This window comes from Mixophyes fleayi, chromosome 7, assembly GCF_038048845.1.
Source record: "Mixophyes fleayi isolate aMixFle1 chromosome 7, aMixFle1.hap1, whole genome shotgun sequence".
NCBI classification, from domain to species: Eukaryota; Metazoa; Chordata; class Amphibia; order Anura; family Limnodynastidae; genus Mixophyes; species Mixophyes fleayi.
Genome location: NC_134408.1, coordinates 67,402,993 through 67,420,671, shown reverse-complemented (window position 1 = coordinate 67,420,671; position 17,679 = coordinate 67,402,993). Strand labels below are relative to the sequence as shown.

At 40.1% G+C, this 17,679-nt stretch overlaps 1 protein-coding gene across 1 annotated transcript in view; it reads left to right on the top strand.

The window, feature by feature from the left end:
* DNAH7 (dynein axonemal heavy chain 7) overlaps positions 1-17,679 on the top strand; it is a 379,127-nt gene that overhangs the window by 52,420 nt on the left and 309,028 nt on the right. Inside the window, 1 exon segment of the mRNA XM_075181345.1 lies at positions 6,437-6,616. Coding sequence (XP_075037446.1) covers positions 6,437-6,616 — 180 coding nt within the window.

The window sequence follows — 17,679 nt, the reverse complement described above, 5'->3', positions numbered from 1 at the left end:
TTGGAGACTAGGAGTCTCACACAGTTTCAGGGGGAACAATAGCTGCTCCAACCAGTTGCTGATTGACTTATTCCTGGTTAAGTGAGAGAGCCTCCCTGTTTTAACCCCTTCCAGTCATTTGTGATGTCAGAGGGGCTCCAGCTACTCTCAGCTTCCTGTCTGTAAGAGGGAGGTGATGCCTTGGTCAGGAAACAGTACATCCACCATGTTGTAATCCGATATAATGTTCAGATGAATACATGTAACCCACCTGGCTTTATTTAAGAATAATATGGTTAACTTAAGTCCATCTCATAGGTTTTTATACACACTTAGATTATGTAACAAATGAGGTTAATAAATTAAAGCAACCCAGTGTTCAACTAAGCACAAGCAACTTTCATTCTAAGTGTTTAAAATGACAGATGGGGAAAATGATGGCTGTCAGACCCACCGCGTCACACTCAGCTTCCTGACATGGTTGACTTTGCAACTCCTTTAACTGTTGCGGAGGCAAGTCGGTAGTAATCGCAGTTTGCGGTACCTTTTGAAGCATATTATTAATTTCCTGAGTTCTTGTAACTTGAGGCTCAGGTAAAATCTTGGATAATCCTAGATCACTTGACTGCTATTCTTTTCCTGAAACCCAAGTGGAAGGTGTCTCAAAGCCACAGGCAAACCTCTCCCAATTATCCTGAACAGTTTGTATTCTGCTGACATTGCCTTGAATAGATTTAATAGTGTACTGTAGTTCTTTTTGATCTGTGGACAACTCTGCTATAATTTATGGGGTTTGCTCCTGTTGACCTTTATCTTCATTTCCTTTTCCACTTATTGACTCTTGTTGGTCTGCCGGTGCAGATATCTCTATTTCAGCCTGGACATGAGACTCTCTTAACTCTTGTACTTCTGTTTGAGAAGCTCACTCTTCTAATTGTGCTGTCTGAGCTAGGAGGGTTCCGGCAACCAGTTTATCATGCTAAATCTTTAATTCTTCATATTGAGTCTTATATTGCTTTCCAACATTTTCAACCTGGGATATGATCTTAGTTTTCTCTTGTATATTTGACTTTGGCATCAAGTTCTTTCTGCAGATTTTCCTTTTTATTCCTCAGTTTTACTGCTACCTCTTTTGCACTTTGACATTGCCCTTGATTTGTATTTTGGGCTGCATTTACCCTTGCAATATCAGTTTTCAACTTTCCATTGTCTTCAGTGAGCTGCTGTATCTGGGCCCTAGCACTTTTTACACCTTACTCAAGCAACTTCTTTTCCACCAGCAACGTTTCTCTTTTCTTATCGAGTTTGGAGTTAGATTCTTGCAACAGTAACATATTTACTTCTAGCTTCTGTATCTTAGCTTGAAGTTGTGGTATTTCACAGTCCACTTTTTCTTTTTGCTGGGCCACTGTCTTTGCAGTTACCAGAGCTTTTACCCGCTCTGTTTTCAGATTATCTTGTAGCTCGTTTATTTCTCTTTCCATTTGCTCCATGCGCTGCTGGTATTTTAGACATTCTTCTTGTGCTGCTTCAAACCTTTTTTCTGCAATTTCTTTTTCTTGTTTCAGCATTTATATGGCTTGTTCCTGAGACTTTTCTTTTTTCTTTAATAGAGCTCATGTTTTTACGGAGGGCTTCAATGTTTTGTCTTTGGGACTTCTGTAGTTGCGTCCAGGACTCTTTAAAGGATGCCTGCTGTTGCCTCTGGGTCTCCTCAACAGTTTCACCCTATTGGCTTCCTCCCGAGCCACGGCATTCTGTAACTACTATTGATTTATGGCGGATTGCTGGGCCACAGCGGATTGCAGGGCCATAGCGGCTTGTAGAAAGTCTTTAAGCATGTCCTCCTTTTCAGGGCACTGCAACACAGCCTTTTCCCAGAGTCCAAGCAAATGTGCATCTAGCCCTTTATCAGACATAGCTGCAGCATCTTGCAACAGCGGTTGCCTAATGGCTGTCTGCTGGGCCGTCACAGTTTGTAGTAAGTCTTTATCAGAAACATCCTCCTCTTTTAACCTAGCACAATGATGAGGGTCATAAACTACCGCTACACAAACGTGCTCCAACATATACATACACATACATATATGTATGCTGTTAGACCTTGTGAATTAGCAGCTCCACCATTTTGTGAGTGACAGCAATCTCACTCCATGATAGTGCTGAATCTGCAGCTAACCACAGGATGTGATGGCATTGCGCAAGGAACACGTCCATTAAGGTTTCTGCCTTAATCGTCATAATTTCATTGCTTTTGTAGTTTGAGTTGAAGAGTTTCAATCGTTTTCTTACATTGTAGAATGTATATAAGGAACCTTAATCGAACATGTTAAACCGTAAGGTTTTTTTGTCTATGGAATTTCATGGCGTTTTGTAAAGTGAAAATATTGATAATAAATTTATGAACTTAGAATTTCACAACAGTTAAAAATATGAGAAACTAGATGGACCAAGTGGTTCTTCTTAATCCCTAATAAACAAGAGTGTTTACATTGCTCTACTATATTAGCCTGTACCACCTCTGTTAGATGCCTATCCCACCTTTCCCCTACTGTTTTGATAAAGTAATTTTTCCTCAGATTTCCTCTAAAGCTAGTACCCTCCATTTCCAGTGCATGTCTTTTTTTCACATATTCCCAACTGCCTACCAGCTTTGTAACCGCATGCACACGTCACCGCCGATTGCACCAACTTTTATTTCATGTTACCTCCTGTGTACCAGTGTCTCTCACTTGACACCCCATTCTCACCAGCTTTATTTTCACTTGTCATCCCCTTTGCACCAACGAATCTTTAAAATGTCACTCTCTGCGCACCAGCTTTTGTCACATGTCACACATGTATGTATGTGCAGGGAGGCAGTGATGGTATGAAGTATGTATGTCCTGGCAGCCATTGGTGCATATGTATGTTCTGGCAGGATTTGGTGCATATGTATGTTCTGGCAGACAGTGGTGGGTTGCAGTATGCATGTTCTTGCTGGCAGTGATGGGATGAAGTATGCATGTTCTGGCAGCCATTGATGCAGTATGTATGTTCTGGCAGACAGTGGTAGGGTTGGTCTGTCTGTTGTGGCAGACAGTGGTGGGGTACAGAATATATGTATGTATATGTTCTGGCAGAAAGTGATGGGGTGCAGAATGTATGTTCTTGCAGGCAGCAATGTGGTGCAGTATGTATGTAAGTATGTTTTGGCAGGCAGTGATGGGGTGCAGCATGTATGTATGTTCGTTATGGCAGGCTGTGATAGGGTGCAGTATATATGTTGTGACAGACAGGGGTGGTGTGTAGTATGCATGTATGTTCTGGCAGACAGTGGCGGCGTGCAGTATGTCTGCATGCATGTTCTGGCAGTCAGTGGTGGCGTGCAGTATGTACCACATTGTGCTTATGTGCTTCCCACCAGCACCTGCAGCACAGTAATCACATCCCCAGTCCTTAAACTTGAGTCCTTGCTGATGCTGGTCACCAGTGGAAGCAGACATACTTTTACAGAGATTCTGACAGAAATGTCCTCCAAGACAGGAAGTGATAAAACAGACTGTCAGATCAGCTGTGAGTTAACCCTCCACGGTTTCAGCAGCAGAGTTCTCACACAGCAGTACAGCACAACACTGGGAAGGAGCAGTGTGTGTGTGAAAACACTACATTCTGCTGACGAACCAATGAGTAAAACACAGCCCACAGCAGGCAATGAGAAGTGGGTGTGTACAGATTATCTGCAGCCTCTCTCCAGTACATGTCACTTGTAAAGAGGGACATGTCAGATGCTAATGTCCAGATACCTCACATTTACTCCCCGCTGTGATCACCACTGAGTGTGATCAGTACAAGTACCACAAAGGGGTAGGAGGTTTACAATGGATTCACTAACAACTGTCTCTGGCACCACAGGGAGAGATTAAACTCTCAATTGAGAGCAGTGCCTGGGCTAATAGTACTACAGGGTGCCCCTCCCATATCCCCAAAACACTAACAAGCCCAACTGTGGCTAGAAAATGTGGGTAATTTCTTCAGCTCAGAGATGAAAATCTCTTAGCCAGAGACTCAGCCATGTTTGCGCTCTCAAGTGAAGCCAGTCTGAGTACACCCAGCACACACCTCTAACTGACATGAAATCCCCTATCTTTAAAATGGGGCATATTTTACCATATTGTAAAAAAACTCTAACTTTCTCAAAATTTTAAACCCTCAAAGGCACTCCTCGGTCATAATAGCTTTCTTATAAAACAAACCCCAAGGGGTAAATGTATTAACTTCTGGTTTCTTCAACTCCCGTGAGTTCAGCGTCTTCGGCGCTTAAATTTAAAGTGCGCTGCCTTGTAAAGGGAAACTTAGCGCCGCTTTAAATTTAAGCGCCGAAGACGCCGAACTCGTGGGAGTTGAAGAAACCGGAGGTTAATACATTTACCCCCAAGTCTTTAAACCTCATGTACACTGAGTTATGCTCTCCCTAATAAAACCAGAAAACCAGGTGACTTTTGCAAGACAGGAAGTGGAAAACAACGGCGAGATTTTGAAATTTAGATTATTCCTAATTTGTTCTTTTTTATTCTTTTTTTCCTAAATTTGGCATGCGACACCTATGGACAGCTCTTCATTTGCATGCCAAATTTCAGTTTAATAGCTTCAATACTTTTTAAAATGTGGCCCCTCAAACACCATGCCCCACCTCTCACAGATTTATAATGGCAGAATGTCGTTTATTAGATTTATTAGAACCTTAATATAAGGGCATGACTGTGCCCTTATGATATATAAACACATACATATACATGTACACATATATATACATATAAACATATATATACACATATACATGTACACATATATATGCATATACATGTACACATATATATGCATACAAGTTAACCCGTGCATGATACTCATGCATTCTAGTCAAATCAAGCTACTTAAGGTGTTAAAAAGGATCTTGTCATGCATTTGGGGCTAGGCCAGGTCTCCTCAGGGGAAGAGCGTTACTTTCCGACGTAAGCGCCCTTTTTTAACGTGGTTTTGTCCACATGTCACCACCTCATCATTCTTCTCCATCACCTCATCCTTCATCTTCATTGCCACATCCTTAATCTCCATTGTCTTACTGTTCTAAAACCTCTCGATACACAACGTTTCTGCTAAACAGCTTATCGCTGTGCTCAATCAGTCTTCCTTGAAGGGCAGTATTCATAACCTGCACTTTCACATCACTGCTTCTCCGTACTCGTGAAAATGTGACATACAATTGTCCATGACCAAAGACAGGCTCTGGTAAATAAATACCCACACATTCAAGTGTTTGACCCTGTGACTTGTTAATGGTCATAGCAAATGCCGCCTTCAAAGGGAACTGCCGCCGTTTTAGCTTAAATGGCAGTCCTGTTTCGGATGGACATAAGTCAATCCGAGGTATCATCACCTTCTCTCCTTCAGCAGAGCCAGTCAAAACTTCTGCTTGTATCATATTCGTTTTCAGTGCTGTCACTACTAATCGAGTGCCATTGCACAGTCCTCTCTTAACATTCAGATTTCTCAATAGCATAATAATGCTTCCAACTTTCAATCTTAATCTGTGCCTTGGCATTCCGGAAGGAGTCAAGAGTTTGAGCCCTCAACTCGTAAATTTAGCCTTTACTACCCCTCCCACGGGGGAAGGGGGGATGATGGAAGTTAACTGACTTCACTATTATAATTTTTTTTTTCAAATAATGTCGGTATACCAAATTTCAGGTCACTTGGATGAGCCCTTTCTGAGAAAATAGTTTTTTCCACACACACACACTAACAAACGCCGCTAGGCTTATATATATTAGATACATGTATACATATATATGCGCATGCATGTACACATATACATATATATACACATATATATATACACATACACACACACATATATATATATATATATATATATACATATGCATACATACACACACACATATATATATATATATATATATATATATGTGTGTGTATATATATATATATATATATATATATATATATATATGTGTGTGTGTGTGTGTGTGTATATATATATATATATATATGTATATATATATATATATATATATATATATATATATATATATAAAACTCGCAACAATTTCCCATTTTGCCTCATTTTCAGATCCAAAGTTGGAGCGAGAAACCGAGTCTTGACTGTTCAACTTGGTACCCCAGAATTCTCCGAATCCGAACCACTCATCTCTAGATTATAGCTCAAATTACAATAAAAATATAATCATGCAGCATGTTAGATATAAAGTAATTCATTAAATAAAAAAAAAACACTCTGGACACTTTGAATACAGTGACTACAATGTATCACAGGAAATGGGAATACTAATATGGTTGATGACTATAGATAACTAATTAAAAATAAATTTGCAGTCTTTATTTAGAGTGTACATTTCTTATTATTAGTAATATATTGTTGTTGTTGTTGCTTTTCCAGAATTCAGTTCATGCCTGTGAACATCCAGGTTTTATAATGAGACTCATTCTTGACAATGTTTCAATTAAATTTGAACCTGACTTTAATGATTATGAAATTGTGCTTCTGAACGTTTATGATATGATGATTAAAGCAGTCAGTCTTGTGCCAAGAGTTGAAACAAAGCTCTATTCTGAATGGGTGAGTACATTCATATTCTTCATGTTGGAAAAAATCAGGTATTTTATATTGCTGTTAAAACAAGGGAATATAATGATAGCCTTGTCAAAATCATGCAATATAAGTTCAAACAATTCTAGTTCTGCTGATTAATTAAAAAGCAAATATTCTGTCCTTTGCTCTAGTTAAAACGTTAGTAGACTTGTTAGTAGATATTTAAGGAAGGTACTTTTGTACATCCTTCACCCCAAACATTAATTTCTCAGGTATAAGGTGCATGTAGCCCAGTGATGCAGAATACTTCCCAAGGCCCTGTCAATAGCTGAGTTATGAGTGTGCATACAAGGTGGCCTCTCTTTTTGCAAAACATGTATAATTCAAGATCCAATAAAGCAGGGATTGTGTGAGTTTTAATTGAAATGATGACTAGGTAGGCTTTTTAAAACAAACAAACATTGTATTCCACTTTGCAATAGATTTATCAGTTAATTTAATCTTTTTTGTTGGTTGATAAGACTGTGTGAATATAACTTTTCAATAGAGTAGAGTTTAATTGTATTAGAAAAGAAGATTTTTATACTTACGATAAATCCCTTTCTCTGATTCCATCTGGGGACACTGCTACCATGGGGTAATCTGAGGGAACATGGAGTAGGCACTCAAATAGTTAACTTATTCAACTTCCTGCTATATCCCCTCTACAACCCCCTGCAAATCTCAGTGTGTAATACAGAAGCCCGAAAGAACAGAACTCAACTCGAACACCCGAAGAATAACTGCAGAAGAGCATAAGGGAATGAACACAGTGTCCCCCAGATGGAAGTCTTTTTCCCTTCATCCTCTCTGGGGGACACTGCTACCAAGGGGGAGGTACCAAAGCAGCCCCCCAAGGGAGGGACCGCTCTGATAGTCCGGTCCGCAACACTGTGCGGCTGAAACTGGCGTCCGGGGACGCAAACACATTTATTGATAAAACCCAGTGAAGGCGTGGACAGAGGACCAGATGGCCACCCGGCAGAGGTGATCCGCTGAACCTCGTTATGCGCAGACTAAGAAGCACCCCTGAGTGGGTGGAATGGGCAGCAATACGACTCGGTGCAGGTCGATTGAAACTGACAAAGGCCTGCTTAATTGTTGACAAATTCCATGTAGCGATGGTCCACTTAGAAGCAGGCCAACCCCGTTTATGGGCCTCAAATAGTACGAACAGAGAGTCAGTCCATCAAATGGCCGATGTCCGTTTAACATTGATGCGGAGGGCACGAATCATATCTAAATAAGTCAAGGAGTTCGGGCCTGCAGAGGCAGCTGCCTACTGGAAGACTGGAACCCCAATCTCCTGGTTCCAGTGAAAAACCAGAAACCATCCTTGGCTAATAAGACGGAACTATTCTCAACACAACCCTGTCATCGTGGAAGATGAGATAGGGGGACCGACAAGAAAGGGCCCCAAGCTCCAAAACCCACCATGCAGAAGCAATGGACAGGACTAAGTTTAGATCCCAGGGAGCCGTGGGCCTAACATAAGGGGTTGAATATGCAGAACCCCTTGAAGGAAAATCCACACCTCCGGAAAATCTTCCATTTTCTGTTGAAAGAAGATAGATAAGGCCGACACTTGGACCCTAAGGGAACCAAGTCACAGACCTCCGTCCAGGCCATCCTGAAAAAAGCCTAGGATACAAGAAAGATGAAAATTAGCCATGTGACAGACTGTTGACATCACTTATTGTAGGCATGCCACACTCTGTAGTAAATGCGGGCTGAGGCTGGTCTATTGGCTCGCAGCATGGTGTCTACTACTCTGGAGGAAAAACCTCTGAACCGCCAGAGCCTGACCTCAAGACCATGCCATCAAACCTATGGGGAAGGTACTGGTAAAGTATCTTGCCCTGCTGTAGCAAGTCACCGCAAAGAGCAGAACCTTCCTGCTACCTAGTTTAGAAAGTCTGTGGACTCTATGTGACAGGGCCAATTGGGCCATCAGATTCACAGGAAGCCGCCCTAGAGGGGCCAGCAACCTCTGGGACTCTGTGAGGGACTCGCACAAAGGGTTCTACTGGAAGGAACGAAACTAAGGCCAACCCCCATCCCAGGTTGAGTATCTGAAAAGTGTAAAGTGTTAAGCCCAACAAACAAACTGAATCTCTGGCGCTAATATGAGGTTTAAATATTTAAATATAGGACACAGTGCCTCCCAGATATCAAATGCAGCAACTCGCAATAGGAGATAGTGTTGATTCTCCCAACAACATATACATAGGAAAATAAAACAGAGAGTTGCACAGAAGTACCTTAATAAGCATTTAATAAAAATGCATAATAAAATATGCAGAGTGCATATAGCAAGCACACACAGCCACAATGAAGTGGTATAAACTAAATGAGCTAAGTATACACTTGTCCTTTTTGAGATGAAAAATACAAGAAATCTAATATAGGTTCAATAAGATATAGACCACATGATCTTAGTTTACAAATATGCATACATGTAAAGGAATATACTCCAATAATTTATATATCACCAGCTGGTAAAAATCATTGAAAAAATATATAAAGTTTCGTTCCTTTAAGATGTAGTAGAGAAGGTACCAAACTCTCTCTAGAGATGACTCTGAAGAAATTGGGCATATATACGAGTGTATAGATCGATGTCTGTCCATGCAATGAACTAAAGCTTCATGAAATTAGGTCCTCAGAACCATCCTTGTTATAGTCAGATGTTAATAATAGCCGATATACGGGTATACAGTCATACGATCAGTAAGACTGAGAGTAATTTCGGATATAATGGAATATCTTACTGCATCTTATCGCGGCTACAGAAAATACTCGGATCCCGTGTGTGAAACCACAGAGCATACGTTGGACATCCAGCTGAGATATAGCTTCTTACCGCTTCAGCGGCTAACTAAAATAAACGTTCCACATACCTCCAGAATATAACAATTGTGTCCATTCCGTGGTTCCGTGATTGTGATCAACAAATGGCAAATGCTTGTCAGCGTAAGCGAGGATAAGGACTCCTTACCCTGTATGTGAATCCAGGTAGTAAACAGAATCTTCGGTGCGCACCGTTAGTCCGGATCCAGACAAACAACAAACAGGCATAAAGAGTCCCACTAATATGGAAGTTGTAACCCGGTAAGAACACTCAGGGTATAGCAGGCAACAGAGAGCAAGGCGACGCGTTTCGTCTGTGAAACAGACTTTATCAAGCCATAGTATCCCATGTGGGTGTGTTGCTCTTTTTAAAGGGAGTATTTCCTCACATGATTGCAATCATCTGTTGTGGTCTATGAGATCTTAAAGGTACAGATATCAGTTGTGGTCTATGAGATCTTAAAGGTACAGGTATCATCATCATCATCATCATCATTTATTTATATAGCGCCACTAATTCCGCAGTGCAGAGAACTCACTCACATCAGTCCCTGCCCCATTGGAGCTTACAGTCTAAATTTCCTAACATACACACACACAGACAGACAGACAGAGAGAGGCACACATAGACTAGGGTCAATTTGTTAGCAGCCAATTAACCTACCAGTATGTTTTTTGGAGTGTGGGAGGAAGCCATGGCCGGGAATTGAACTCATGACCCCAGTACTGTGAGGCAGAAGTGCTAACCACTACGCCACCGTGCTGCCCCAGGTATCAATTTATACATTTAAAACAGGACATATGTATACACCTAATTTCACCAGACATATGTCTACATAACCAAAGGGTAATGCCAATAGTTATAAAGGCATACAGGGAGCCATTATACCGCTTAGAGCTCTCTAAAAATACAGATACAGAAAATCATTAAAAAAAATCGGATAAAACCGAAAAAGGTACAGAATTATTAAAAAATCAGATCTAATAGAGGACAAATAGATAAATCATATAAAATAAAATAAATAAAAATAAATATAAAGATAAAAAAGTATATAAAAATAAATATAAAAGGTTATTTCCAAAACATATAAATAGTCATAAGAAACCATCAATATGTATAATGGCAAATCCTAATGTACATGTGTTTACGTGTTTGACCCAACATAAAGGGAGATAACACATACACACATATCTACATACAGATAAAAAAACGACTTTTTAGAGAGCATAGACAAAATGTTATGAAAGGATATTTGAAACACAGTGTATCCAGACATTTTTCAGAACAGCATGAGAATAATCCTAAAGGCTTGAAATTAACTGGAATCGAAAAATTTGATCCCACAGACAGAGGGGGAGATCGCTATAAAAGATTATGTAAAAGCGAAGTCTGGATTTCAAACTACAAACCTTATGTCCAGAGGGTTTGAATGAAACCATGGAATTCAATAACTGGGACTCATAGGTTTCAATGCATGTGGTCTTTTTTATATTAATATAATTTGTGTCTTTCCTCCGGACTTGGGTTATGTATTCCTCGGTCCTGGAGTGGATTATTGGGGTACATGCACCTATTTTGGTGTTTTTGACTCCATTTACGTTGATTCATGCACATTTATCTGCACATTTATCTGCACAAAAAGTCCCTACCATTCTGACTGAGGCCTTATCCTTATTTGAGTTCAGAGATGGATAAATAAGCGTCTGTCTATCTCTCTGATCTGCAGAGATTTTAGCTTTCTGTGTGGTCTTATTCCCATAACCTCTTTTCTTTAGACGATTGGTAAGTTCTGCTGATCTTGTTTGGTATGTTTTGGTATCTGAACAATTACGCCTCATACGTAAAAATTCCCCTTTCGGAACACCTTTAAGAACTGGTGGGAAATGGGCACTTGAGTGATGGAGAATACTATTTGTAGATGTAGGTTTTCTGAAGATATCAGTCTCGAGAGAGCCATTTGGACTCTTATAAATGGTGAGGTCTAGAAAGTTAGTAGTGTGATTAATACTTTATATTAATTAACACTTACCTCTCACGTGTGGTTACATTTGATCACCATATTCTCAATATTTGATTATTCCTCTCAATGGTTTCACCATCAGATCATCATGATCTATTAGTATGACACATGGGTATTATCTATACTTACCGTAATGTAAATTTATAAACATTTCTTATACATTTTTTCATCATCCACATGATCAGATTTTTTAATAATTATAATTATTGTATATAATGGAGTATATATAATATGTAAGGGTTTACTTTTGTTAACATTTATATATCCATGACTTTATAGGAACAGCTAATTGGTATTAATCCTATTAATAATATGAATGGAATCTCTTTTCTGATAGTCTTTATCTCTGGACTACATTTGATAAAGTTTCTGACAAAATTAGCAATGGTAACAGTAAGGATTGCTGCTGTTTGCTTCTATTCTTAGTTTCTTCATTATCTCACGGCGATTTGGGGGCGGAGCCTAACCGCTCTAACTCCCCTCCATTGGTCAATAGATATGTCCATCAATGCCACTCATGCTGTGGCGTAATTGGCTGAACTTTACAGCGTCATTTCAGGGGCTGATCTGATTGACTATTTAAGGCATACGAACAAGAGGCTCTGGTTAGCCTTGATAAGGCTGTTCAGCGAAACGCGCATTGGCGTTTCTTAGCTCAGTGTTCCTAACATGTATAATCATTAAACTACGCTTTCACTACTCTCCCCTACCCTTGATTTACCAAATAGCTGTTTCAGATAATATAGGGCATTTAGGGAGAAATAGTGTAGGTTATTCAGCGTTACTAACATCAGGGTTCACACGCTGCTCTCTGAGTCTGTCTATACAGACACACCTTGTTCTCACATTAGACTTCTAGAAGACCTATATATCAGAGTTAGTACGATATGACACAGGATAGACCTGAGATTTACCATACCAGCTACCACTAGGGGGACTGCTTTTAAAGGTTTATAGGCATCTCTCCAAAGATATTCTTTACCATTGAAAACTAACTATACAATCAGGGGCTCACTCTGATAGGTCACTTATTATCCCAATATCGTTACTATGATATATTAGTTAGTCACTATTATAACCTCCACCAAGGGGTTTCCTCTGATCTATATTGGTATCTTTTTAGATCCTATATATTGTTTAAGCCTAGGAGTCATTATTGTCAATAAGGAATCCTTCTCAAATAGTGGAATTTTCTATTTCTATATAAACTTATTAATATCAATAGCGATATTCTCCACTTTGAGTCTATTATCTATTATATGACCACTGAGCTAAGTTTGCAGTGGATCTGCAATTTTAACAATTATTGTTTTTGTTTTTTGGTTTTTAATATTTCGCTAGCTTTTGGGTTTAGGATGAAATGTTTATTCATAATTTTAAGGTATATCAATAAAAATTTATTTTATTTCACATACATACTCATCCATCGTCTCTGAGTGCCCCTCAGTCACCTACTTTTCTTCTCTCTGATACTCCACTATATTTTTGGTGTATAGGGTGCACCGCTCAGGATGTTCTGTACTACAATTCAATCATCCTGATTGATAGGCCATAATATTTAGAGCCTATTATTAGACTTTGGTATGAAACTTACCTAGTGCGGATATCTTTTCTCTTTTACAAGTTTTCAAACTGACACAGCTATATCTGTAAACTTCACTGATGCTGGAAAACAGACAACCTGTCGTTTCCTGCACTTACAGAGGCCTAGATCTGACCAAGGTTCCTCTAGATCCAACAGATTCAATGCCTGGAGAACTGCCAGAACCAGATTCTCAATGCCTTGACTCTTTGAGGGTTCAGGTACATCACCCACCACGGGGGAGTCAGAATCTTCAGCAAGCTATACACCTCCACCGAAGACCCTTCTGAGTCAGAAAGTGCGAGGAGATGAGTGGACCTATGAAGCATGGTTCTGGGAGAGTCCAGAAACAGATTAAACCGGTTCAAGTCCCTAACAAAGGACGTAAATCAAGCAGATCCTCCCTGATGGGGGCCTCTTCTTTTAAGGAGGAGGTGGATGTCTGACCGACATGGCTCAGGTTCACATCCTGCTGCTTATTGTTAAAGGGGCTGGTGAAGGAGGGAGTAACCCAGGCAATGCTGGGATCTCCGCTGGACAGGCAAGCATGTGAATCAGAGCCGACACCGACCTGGGAGAAGGTGTGAGATTATTTTTTAATTTTTTTGCATTATTATTTTGGAAGAGGAAAGAAAAACAACTTTCTAGAGGATACTGTTTTGTCTATGAATACCCCACAGTACCTCCCTAAACATATACATATATATATATATATATATATATATAGTCAAAAGAATGTAAACAAAGGCGCTCAGTACAATATTGATACTCACTTAGCATATGTCCATAACACCAGAATCACTCCCTTCATACGAGATGGCCACCTTCCTTCGGAAATTTCGAATGGTACCCAGAATGTAGAATCTGGAGAAGTAAAAAGAAGGAACAAAGGGTGCCTAATAGTGTAATATGTTTCTGGGAACCAGCACCCCAAAAACCCGTAGGTGATATATGCGTACCAGATATAGTATGTAAACAGGCTCATCAATCACAGAATGCTGGATATACTGATATCATATCATCTTCAATCATCTCCAGCCATATGCGAACATGGAAGCAAAAGAAGAAACCAGAGGATAGTATAGTATGGTTATGGCACCAATATACATTCTACACTTTACAATATAGCAGCGTACCAAGAAGTATTCATATAATCGCTTATCTGTATGTAATCAGCTGTACACTCCGTGTCTAGCGATCCCGGCTATTCCAATAATGGTTTGAAAAGCCCTTCCACACAGCAAACAGATAGGGTGTGTCTGGGTCAGTGTTTTTGCACTGACACAGACAGTTTACATCTTATATCTGGTACGCATATATCACCTACGAGTTTTTGGGGTGCTAGTTCCCAGAAACATACCACACTATTAGGCGCCCTTTGTTCCTTCTTTTTACTTCTCCATTTATATATAAATATATATATATATATATATATATATATATATATATATATATATATATCTCTATAATATAAATGTCTAGTGGCGTGTGTTAGTCTGTGTGTGTGGAAAAAATAAAACCAAGCTGCATCACCACCTGCTGGGCGGAGTTATACACTGACCTACTAAATTCTTAGTGTGTGTAGAAAAAAAAATTCAGAAAGGGCTGAAATTTGGTATACTAAGATGTTTTTAATTTGTTAATTTAATTCGTTAATTGTTAAAAGAGTTTATAAAGATTTAAAAAATATATATATATATTTCTTGAGTGACAGTTGGGAGTGGTTGGTGGTTGCCGGGGGTGACAGTGGGGAGTGGTTGGTGGTTGAGGCCTGGGCTATGGCCCAAATGCATGACAAGAACCTTTTTAACACCTTAAGTAGCTTGATTTGACTAGAATGCATGAGTATCATGCACAGGTTAACTTGTATATATATATATATATATATATATATATATATATATATATATATATTGTGGCAAATATGCCTCTTTGCCACAGTTTCCCTATAATGAATCTGATAAAAACACAGCCAGTCTGCAGCAGCGGGCTGCAGACAGGGTTAAAGGTTCCCTGGGATCCTCTTTTAGCACACACACACACACAGGTATTCCACATGGGTGTGATTGGTTTGCTGTGATTTGTTTGTAGTGCTTGGGGTGGAGGATTAAGACACTGTCTGTATGTGTGGGTGGGACCACCGATGCCAGTAAGTGGCCGGCTTGCACACAGGGAAGTTATGTCTAGCCATATGTAGGTGGTGGGGATTTTTGTGTACTGTTACCAGATATGATTGCTGAACCAGCGTTAGATGTGTGTGTGTGTATATATATATATATATATATATATATATATATATATAAATATATATATATATATATATATATATATATATATATATATATATATATATATATATATATATACATATATACATACACCCATGCACATATGTCCCAGCTTATAATCTGTATTTAGCAAACCTAGGTACAAAATGTGTTTATGAGACACAATGTTTACTCCAACCAATAGCATACATATATCGACTGGGAAACCTTGCTTTACTTGTGGAGCAAGTGTATTATTTAGCCTGCGGTCTCTTACCGTTGTCTAACATGTAACAAGGTAATACTTCACCACTATTACCAGCCACCTGTCTAGTATTGAAGCAGAAGGTTACAGTTCAATAGAAAAGAAAAAACACACCCACCTTCTCTTTAAAAGGAAACGCCCATCACTGGCTCTGTAATTCAAACAGACATACCCTGTCTGTTTGCTGAGAGGAAGGATTTCAAGTCATGTAAGTTAAACCAAATTTAAACTATTGCTTTTCATACATAGGTCTTTACATTCAATCTAGGTGCATTACTGCACAAATGTTTTACTCTACTTCCCTGCTTTCTCTGCATATTGCCAGCTAAATGCTTCCTTTTGTTACATATCCCTCCCCCTAGCGTCTCCAAGTAAGGGGACACGGACTTCGCGAGGAGCGCATATTTTCGTGACAACGCATCTGCATTTTTGTGTAGAATCCCGGGTCTATGTTCTACTGAGAACTTGAAAGGTTGCAGTGCCGAGAACCAGCGGGTTACCTTGGCATTTACCTCCCGGTTGCTCTGCATCCATCTCAATGGTGCATGGTCTGTTATTAAGGTGAACTCTCTGCCTAGGAGATAATAGCGCAGAGCTTCTGTAGCCCATTTTATGGCGAGACATACTTTCTCCACAGTGGCATATTTTTCTTCCCTTGGAAGCAACTTACGGCTTAGGTACAGGACAGGATTTTCTACTCCATTCTTCTCCTATAACAGGACTGCACCTAAGCCAACACCAGAAGCATCAGTTTGGAGGAAGAACCTCCGGGTAAAATCCGGTGCTTGTAGAACTGGGGAGGAACAAGGAGCTAACCGAAGATCAGACCAGGCGGTTTCTGCAGAGTCATACCAGGTTAATCTATCTGGACAACTTTTTTTTAACATGTCTGTTAGTGGAGCAGCTCTAGTGGCGAAGTGGCTTACAAACCGCCTGTAGTAACCTACTAAGCCTAAAAAGGTTCTTAACTGTGACTTTTTCTCTGGTCAAGCCCAATATTTGACTGCCTCCACTTTGTCTAGCTGGGGTTTGACATGCCCTCGACCAACAACGTACCCCAAATATTTGGCTTCTCTCATGGCTATAGCACATTTCTCTGGGTTAGCTGTTAACCCTGCTGACCTTAATGAGGCTAAGACCGCCTCAACTTTGGCTAAATGTGATCCCCAGTCTGGGGTATAAATCACTATATCGTCCAGGTAAGCGGCTGCATAAGCTGTGTGAGGTCGTAGTAATTTATTCATGGCCCTTTGGAAGGTGGCAGGTGCCCCATGCAATCCAAAGGGTAGGACTTTATATTGATAGAGACCATCAGGGGTGGAAAATGCAGTCTTTGGCTTGGCCGTGGAAGTCAGGGGAACTTGCCAATAACCCTTTGTTAGGTCAAGGGTTGTTAAATAATTGCTACCAGCAAAATTTTCCACTAGTTCATCCACACGTGGCATTGGATAGTCATCAAACTGCGACATACTGTTTAGGCGCCTAAAGTCATTGCAGAACCTAATTGTCCCATTGGGTTTCGGGACAAGCACAATGGGACTATTCCACTCACTAGTGGACTCTTCAATCACATCTAACTGGAGCATCTTCTCGACCTCCTTTCTCACGTCCACCTGTCTGGCTTCTGGAATACGATACAGCTTCTGCTTTACAATGACTCCTGGCGCAGTGACAATATCGTGTTCGATTAAGGTAGTGCACCCAGGAATGGAAGAGAAGACTTTACTGTTCCGGCGAATCATTTCTTCAGTCTGTTGTCTCTGCTGAATGGACAAAGCTGGCTCTATGGGCATTTCAGACTTTTCAAAGGCAGTACTCACGACCTGAGGAGAGGTTTCCTCATCATGCCAAGGTTTAAGGAGGTTAACATGATATATTTGCTCCTCCCTTCTCTTACCTAAATGGCGGACTCTGTAATTGACAGGACCGACAGCCTCTAGAATTTCATATGGACCCTGCCAATGGGCGAAAAGTTTGCTTTCCTGGGTGGGAACCAGGACTAGGACCTTGTCCCCAGGCTTGAAAGATCGAACAACAGCACTTTTATCATAACTTTTCCTCTGTCG